The sequence below is a fragment of the Olea europaea genome, chromosome 13, assembly GCF_002742605.1.
Source record: "Olea europaea var. sylvestris chromosome 13, O_europaea_v1, whole genome shotgun sequence".
Classification (NCBI taxonomy): domain Eukaryota; kingdom Viridiplantae; phylum Streptophyta; class Magnoliopsida; order Lamiales; family Oleaceae; genus Olea; species Olea europaea.
This window is the reverse complement of record NC_036249.1, coordinates 9,856,351-9,865,252: the sequence shown is the minus strand read 5'-3', so window position 1 is coordinate 9,865,252 and position 8,902 is coordinate 9,856,351. Positions and strand designations below refer to the sequence as shown.

At 34.6% G+C, this 8,902-nt stretch overlaps 1 protein-coding gene across 1 annotated transcript in view; it reads right to left on the bottom strand.

Annotated features, from left to right (window-relative positions):
• Positions 1-380, bottom strand: part of LOC111407545 (uncharacterized protein C20orf24 homolog) — a 4,140-nt gene extending 3,760 nt beyond the window's left edge. The window contains exon 1 of the mRNA XM_023037107.1: positions 77-380. Coding sequence (XP_022892875.1) covers positions 77-193 — 117 coding nt within the window. The 5' untranslated portion in view covers positions 194-380. The remainder of the gene's footprint in view (positions 1-76) is intronic.
• Between the last annotated feature and the right edge of the window lie 8,522 nt (positions 381-8,902).

Genomic DNA, 8,902 nt, shown 5'->3' with positions numbered 1-8,902 from the left:
AAAAAAAAAAACCGGAAAAAAGAAAAAAAAAAAAAAAAAAAAAAAAAAAAAAGGGAAAATCTAGAAAAGCTGAAACCTTGTCCCAAGAAACATCAGGATCGAATAATTTCGCTACTTCATACGGAGACAAATGGCCGTTCTGATGCTGTTGCGGTTCGAGATTGAATTTGACGGATTTCCTATCTCTCATCATAATTTGCTAATAAAATTACAATGGTTACTTTTCCCAACGACTCAAGTGCAACAATAAAGAATCTTAAAATCACTATTTGTTACAAATTCAAAAGTTCGCGAGATCTCAGAAAGTGAATTGTAGAGAGAATGAAGAAAGAATATGTGAACGAGTAAGGTATTTCAGATTGGAAAGAGGAAGTGAAATAGTAGCTGATTAGCACTTGAATTAGTATAATAATAGTACAAATTAATCCTTTATAATAGTAAAATTACAATAGCAAAAGGTAGAATTGTAGATCCAATATTTTTTATTTTTTTTTAATGACGGGAGAATCGGCACTCGCTAGCCTTCGAGTGTGCACTGAATAAACCCTCAAACTGACGCAATATCTTATAAATTACGTCAGATAACTTTTAAATTACGTCAGTTAGGTAAATCGCATTAAACAAGTCCTGTACGACAGGCTCGATCGAGAAAGTATTGATTTGTTAATTTTAGAGGGAATTGATTTAGGGAATTTTGATGGCATGTGAGCAAATATGGCCGGCTAAAGACTCGGAAACAGTGTTGCGTGGGACGCGCACATGCTGCAATGGACTAACGGCTTGGCAGCCTTTTAGCTTCATAAGTTTGAATTTTGACTTGTAATCTAATCACTTTTTAAATTATGGAGAGTTAACTAATAATGAAATTTTAACAAATAAAATTGGAAAATAATGCGCACGTGACGTGACATGTTGTCCTTATGTCAATTTTCTTTGCATTATTCTATTTGTACGGAGGAGTTCACAGAATTAATATAGAAATTTCATATAGAACCCACCTCATGTGAACAAGAGAAGAAAATGCTATGTTACTCTCACAATTATCGTCGACCTCAAATCTATATGTGAGAGTGCTGTCAATCATAATGTCAAAATTATTGTACTTGCCCCCCAGGGCACATCCCAACTAGCAAAAATGAGGGCGCTTTAAGACTGACAGATCAGAGGTCGTGAGTTCAATTCCTGCAAGGTTCTTGGAAGGCAGATATTCTCCTGAAATGCAGGATTTTATCTTAGAAGGCAGGAGCTCTACTGGAAGGCAATGTGCAAAGATGGGAACGACTTGCTTGACACTTTGACAGATCAGTTGGGGGCTCTTGAGCACTGGTCAATTTGGCGCACAACCTACAGTTTAACCTGTCTGCAGCTTGAGGGGCCAAGGTGTAGACTCCAGGATTTAATCACTGTAAGGTGGATACCTGAATATCAAAAAAAAAAAAATTATTGCACTTGTAGAAGATTCAATAAAATAGTATCAAAAAAATCAACCCCTCGCCCTTTGTGTCATATCTGGAGGGATTCTATAACTCCTCCTGTTGTACATGAACGGCTACTCATTTTCTTTAAGCCTATGTTTGACGATCATTATTTAGGAAAAATAATGTTTTTAATAATGATTTTTAGCAAAATGTGTGGTTTAAAAATGGGGGAAAACTTTCATTTACGTGCAAAATATTTTATTATGCGAATGTGACCATACAGTATGCATGGGATTAGCTGCATCAATGGGATTTTTTATATTGGTTGGAGGAGAAATTAACAAACGTCTGATTGAAAATGAGTATATAGAAAAAAGCTTTTTCAAATAATTACTGTCAAACATGAGCTAATTTACTTTACAATACATATTGAGAATGTTTAAAGATTAATCGCATTTTCACTAATAATTCAATGAGTCTAGAATATGAATTAGTTGGTTTTCTATCTAAATTTTTAGAGATGAATCCAAAAGAACCTCTTAAAATGTAGAGGAAAATACAGGTATTAACTCTATTTTCATAGCAATCCATATATTACATCCATTATTTTTTTAATACCATTTATATTGCAACTTTTAAAGTGAAAAAGAAAACGAAAAGCGCTTCTTGCACCTTAATTATATTATTTCATAGCCCATATCAATCCGACAAACATGTCATCACGAGATGTATAGTCTATTTTTGAAAAAGTGATCTTCATCACTCAATTTTCCATGAAAAATTACTGAACAAAATCAAAAACCCCAAAATCGAAGATCACAAAAAAATTCTAATCATCACACAGATCACTCACGAGATTTGTAGTATCCATTTTCAAGAAGTGATATTCAGCATTAAATGGTGGTGATGACGAGGTTTCTTTTTTCATGAATATAAGAGCTCTTTCGAAACAGTAGATGAACACATCATCGAGGAAAGTTTAGGAAATTAATAGGGTGGAAAGAGTTCACAATATTTATCCAGCATTTCGATGTATAATGGTCACACCTAATTGGTGTATGAATTTCCATTCTGAAATCAGTAGGCTCTTTGTCGAAAATTCACCAATAATAAGTATTCCAAATCGCCCATTACCCATGGGTTCAATCTTCACCCAGCAAATAGAATGCGAGTCTCGTCCGGTGCCAACAACAAAACAGAGATTATCAACGACTTCTAAAGAGAGTAGTCAAAGAGGAGAAAGTTCAAAAATCAGTGATTGTAAAGCCAAAAAATGAAGTGGCACATACTTCTTCACGTAGAATAACCAACTTCATAACTATATTGTCAGATTCGAAGGAACTAGACTCACCCGCTGACAAAGAAGTTGTGAAGAGGACCACCCACTTGGAAATCAATGGGAAAAGACATACAGACAAAGTAATTGGTGATTCATTGCCAAAGAAGAAGAAGAAATGTCAATGTAACCTAACCATCAAGTAAGCATACCGATATCCCAGATTAATTTGTGTTTCGTGTAAATATGTATGTATTATTGTCAATGTATGTATTTGTCATTTTATTAAGTGACATCTACAAGCTAATAGACTTATGCTTAGCGTCATGCAAATGTTATATTGTTGTTCGAAATTCAATTAAGGAATGAAAATGGAATGAAACAACATGAAGGAAGCCAAAGAAAACCGACGTGGAAACCAAACGGTGGAAATATAAAGAAAAAATAGATGCCCAAACTTTGTGCCATGCGGTCGCATGCATGGCCGTCTACCGAGATTTAAAGGGGCCCTTCAATTACTTCATGTGGCCGCATGGATTAATACCATGCGGCCGCATGGTGATTTCCTGTGACCGTTGGGAGCCGTTTTTCTACTGTTATAACTTTAAAAGTGGTGGCTTTTCAACCTATCTTGACACCATTTCGTGCACACTTGGTGATGGCCTATAAATAGGTGATAAATCTAAAGCCAAACAAGGTGAATAATATTTTATGATCAATACTCATTCCAAAATCAAAGATCAAACAATTGATTGATATTCATACTCAATTTCTTCTTTGTGCTCCTAATGTTTTGGAGGATCGCACATATACTTTAGTGTTAGATCCTTTACAAGGCTAGTTATAATCCTACAAACCGTTTGCCAAAGATCCTTAAGCATCTCATTCAATCCCGAGAGGAGGCAAATATAGTTTGAGAACAGCGATTACGCGTTTGAACCTTCCATTTTATTTTCTTCAAATTTCTTGTGATTACATTTTCATTTTTGTTGTCTCTTCTTCATTCCTCTATATATTTCCAACATCAAACACAATGAAATCTGAAACATGAATTGTATGAGCACACCACGATTTACATGCAGCGGATAAAATGGAAATTCAACAACAATCCTCCCGTATGAAGTCGGAGCCTTTCCCCAGTAGGTCACGTGAATTGTTATGTGAAGTTCGAATAAAAATTAACAATAACAATACTTTGTTTCATACTCTCATTCCTAATTATATTTAAATAATTTAAAATCAGTAAAATGGTTCTGCAAGGCTCCGTCCGTCCATTAAATTCGTTTACATTTTTTGATGACATTATCAGTTTGCACATCCCCACTTTTAAGGCAATTATCAACGTTATGGAGCAAATAACATCTCATCATTCATTAAATTATCAATTTAAATATGTACATGTGTTATCTCACACATCTCGATACTGATAAATAACTTTTTCACTATAATAAAACTATGATCCAACCTGAGAATTTATATGGGGCACGATAAATGTATTCTTCAAGAACTACGTAATTTCAATCTTGAAGGCAAAGTTAACCGAAGCTTAAAAGACGATTTTCCAAAGATCATGCATTGATGATTTCATGCAGGTGTTAGACATGCCATCACAACATCAAGTTTTACACAAGATGCTAATGTTGGAAGTCAAAATACACAAATCAAGATGAAACATGGTTCGAACTAGATGGGAAGTTTCTCATATTTACGATGCACGAATTCTATCTTGTCACTGTACTAAAATGTGTCGGAAACGACCAATGCAACTTTTACAAATTAGGTGGATACCGTATTAGAGACAAATACTTTAGCCATATTATGAGCGTGCATAGGAACGATGTTGAAAATACATTCAAGGAACTACTGGCAGACACCCCAAATGAAGATGTTGCTGAGATTGCATTTATTTTCCTATCTCCATGTTTGCATTCACCACCACAGAGCCCAATGTTGTCAGTGACGACTTGATGCGCCTCGTCAATTCTCCACACATGAACTCTCCCCCATGGGTTAAGGAGTTATACCACATAACTTTCTCGTACCTTAAGAATGTGTTGGAATAATTTCATACGTGGGCTTCATATTCGATTGCAAATTTTAGGGGTTAAATGTATGGATCATGATGATATTTGTATTTGGACCAAATTTATTGAGTGATTAATTGAACATTTTACACCTTACGGGTTGTAATTAATATAATATGGTAATTTTAAGTATGTGGGCCGGAAATTAACCCTAATTAGAATTTTAGTCGTAATGGAACAGCTCAATTATTTCCTATATAAAGGCTAGGTCACCTTTTCTTTCCATATTGTTTTATTAGCTTGCCTCATTGATAGCTAATACTTTGTGAGAAGCAAAGAGTGGAAGATCTGGCTGCTATTATAACTATTATTCATATCAACGATGGTTTCCGCCGGTATGAATTCATTTTATTAATTCATTATTTGGTGATTCTTAACATGATTACAAATAAATTTCAACAATTGGTATCAGAGCCTTCATGTTGAAATCAAAATCCCTAATAAAATAATATTCCGTCTCGTTTTTCTGCTTGAATAATCAAAAGTTGGCTTTTCATATTGTTATTGTTTTCTGGCAATTGGAGAGATCTGTGTATTGGATTTAAAACCTTGAGTTTAAGATTCTAAAATTTCAATTTCAATAGGTGGCCGATTTTAATTTGGAGGCTTCTAGGTAGAGACAATTCATGATTTGGGTCATGTGTGTTGGGTTGCTAATTGTTCCATGGTAGCGTATTTTCTTGTTGCTATGTAAATTGTTGGTTCAACTCTGGTGGTGGCAGTTCTTGTTAGAGTGGAGAAGAAGGGGACGATGGCAGTCCGTCTTAAGGTTTTGAAGACAAAAAATAATAATAAAAAAAATCGATAGGCAATAGAAGAGATCCGGCCGATTGATGGTCACTCACAACCGGCGCTGGAATGGGTGGTAGTTTTTGCCTTTTTTTTAAATGTATTTTGGGTCTATATTCGGCTCGCCATAATAACTTGGGGATGGGGGCCTCTCTCGCAATTTATGAGATGAGAGGCCCCTGTGAGCAATTAAAAATTGGATCACATTACAATTTTTAAAATAAGGACCTATCACGCAATTTTAAATATTGAAGGACTTACTTTAAATTTAAATCTAGGGTTAATATGTAATTTTTAAAAGGGTATTAAATTTGAACTTTTAAAAGGTTTGACCCTAAGATTTTAATTTTGACCCAATTAAAATTTTTTATTTAAAAATGGCCTGATTAAAATTATATTAAATAAATAATAAAATTAATTGACGACTTTTATATTCTCATCAAAATGTTTGTGTATTTAAATATCGTTATTATTTGTGCACTTAAATTTCATTTTTCATATATACATATTGAAATTTTGTTGTCAGTTTCATCTCTCAATCACATATAAATTCTCGCCTTTTATCAATTAACGATTATGGTTTGTTGCATAATTTTTGTTCCGTGATTAAATTTTTCATGGGTTTTGAGACGATTCTTATTTTCCCACTATAAGAGAAATATTTTGAAATAAAAATGGGTGGTAGCTACCAAAGTGACACACTCATTATTATTTATTCGATTTTCTCTGCAACAAAAATATATATATTTTGTCCAACAATTTTGATTTATTGCATATAATATCTTGCTTAAAGGTATTATTATATGTAATATTTTTAGAAAATGGTATAACGCAGTTAACGAGTTTATTTTGGTCTAAAAATTTTCTTTTGTCCAAAGGTGTTGGTGTTTCGAAAATCAATGTAATTTTGTTAACTGGTTACATGATGTGTTTTAAGAGTACTTTATAACATGTTGTATTGTCGACTCGAATGTGACTTTATGATGATGCATCTAGACTCTTACCGTAATGAAATTCATATGTTTTGATTGAAATTATGGATTATCTAATTAACAGCCCATATTAATTAATTGAAAATTTTATCATCCATTTAATTGCATGTATTATGTTTGGATGATATTGAGTGTGATATTTTATGTTTCCACAGTTTATAATGCTTCATCTCTTTCAAATCAATTGTCTGCTATTGAAACCTTGACTATGTGAGATGAAAACGAGACGTAGAAATAGCACTTAGTCTTTTGAACTTGGACTTTGCAATGGAGAAAAAGTTTAAGAAATCCACAGATAAGAACACTGTTGAATATGTAGCCGAGTATGAAAAGTGGAAAGGGACAAAAAACTCTGTTTGAAAATCATTAAGCAATCGATATCTGATTTCATTCTAGGTGTCATTCTCGATAATGAAAATGTCAAAATTTTTATGGATACCATAGAAGAAAAATTTATTGAGTCTGATAAAGTCGAAACTGGAGATCTAATGGATAAATTGATGAGCATGAAATATGATGGTACAAGTAGTGTTAGAGAGTATGTCATGAAAATGATAACCATATCATCTAAGTTAAAGGCTCTTAACATTCCAATTGCAAAGCCTTTCCTAGTCTATCATGTTTTAAATAGCCTTCCTAACCAGTTTAAACAGCTTAAGGTTGCTTACAATACTCAATGAGATAAATGGATTTTGAATGACCTCATTGTAGTGTGTGCCCAAGAAGAGTATAAGATGCGCCGTAAAACTATTGAAACTGTGCAATTAGCTTTTCAGTCATCACAGAATAAAGGGCCTTCTCATAACCATAAATCTAAGTTTCGTACAGTTAATAAGTCCCATCGAAATCAACAGAATAAAAATTTTAGTGATCTCAAAAGAGTTATAAAGAAAAATGATCAATACAGGTTCTGTAAAAAGAAGGGTCATTGGCAGAAAGACTGTTTTAAGTTTAAGACTTGTTTGGAAAAGAAGAAGAGTTCTCCAGGTATTCCCTTGGCCTTAGTTTGTTTCGAGTTTGCTTTTGTTAACACACTGAAAGTGCAGCCCAAATTAAATAGCCTAGAGAGTGAAGCCCAATTGGAGAATCCAGGATAAAGGTCCAAACAGGATTATCGATAAATGCAGTGGAAGCCCACAAACACAGTGACATCATCGTCCAAACTTGTAAGATGCCCAGAATTTGAGTGAATGGAGTGCCTTACGGTCGTCCAGAGCGATGACCCCGTTCTCGCCTAAACTTTCGAATCGCCCAGGATCTTAACAAACATAAAATATTATGATCGTCCAGAATAGCAGTTATTGAGTAACCTTATCACATTCCACGATTCAAGGAGCCCAGTTGAAGGCGGTTAAACGACAAAGAGTAATGACAGCAGTTAGAGACGGCAGTTCCACGACAAGTTAGCCACCATAAAGAAATGGGTAGTTATAAAACAATCAAGTAGTTTCCAAGCGATTTGTCATGAGGAAGTCATCAAGGGAATATAAAAAGGAAGAGAATACATAGAATAGAGACCCCGGATCAAACACTCTCAAACAGAGAATATGCAATTTTAATTCCTTAACTTAAATTTAAACACTTCTTTTAATACTCGTGTGATTGCGTCCCATGGAGGTATTTCTGTTTATTTCCAATTGTAAATCATCCCCAATAAAACACCCATTTTTGGAACTTTGTTTCAAGAGGTCTGTTCCTTACACAATCGTCTGACCCCTTTTTTAATTGTTAGCGACTACTCGCGCGAAACAATTTGGCACGCCTAGTGGGACCTTGGTGTTTGGTGTTGAGGATACAAAAAAAGAAACAATATACCTCACAAATCTGATAAGGAAGCAACAAGTCAGGGAGGAGTCTAGTCTGTGATCAAGCGATATGAGAAGCAGCAAAACTCTCCACGAACAGAGGGACGGAGTCAGAGCAGTCACAGTCATTATGAACCAATGACAGAGTTGAGTCCTCGAACCATGCGTGCATTGTTTGGAGAACTCACACAGGATGTCGTTAAACGAGTAAATCTACGAAATGTTCATAATATGGAAAGATTTACCCAGAATGGGAATGCACATTATGACAACATGGCCAAACAACTGAATACATTAAATGAAATAATGAATAAGTTAGTAGGCCAAATTTTTCAGCCAGTTGTGCCTATTACAAGTCACTTTCAAGCTAGGACAATTGTAGGACATAATTTCCCAATCCTAAGTCCAAATCAAGGAATAGAACCACCTTTTGGTCCATCTACTTCAAATCAGGGGGATGGTGTGATGTCAAATCGGAATAGTGGTAACGGTACATCTAACTTGGGGGGTAACCTAAATGTAAGAGACAATGTCCTAA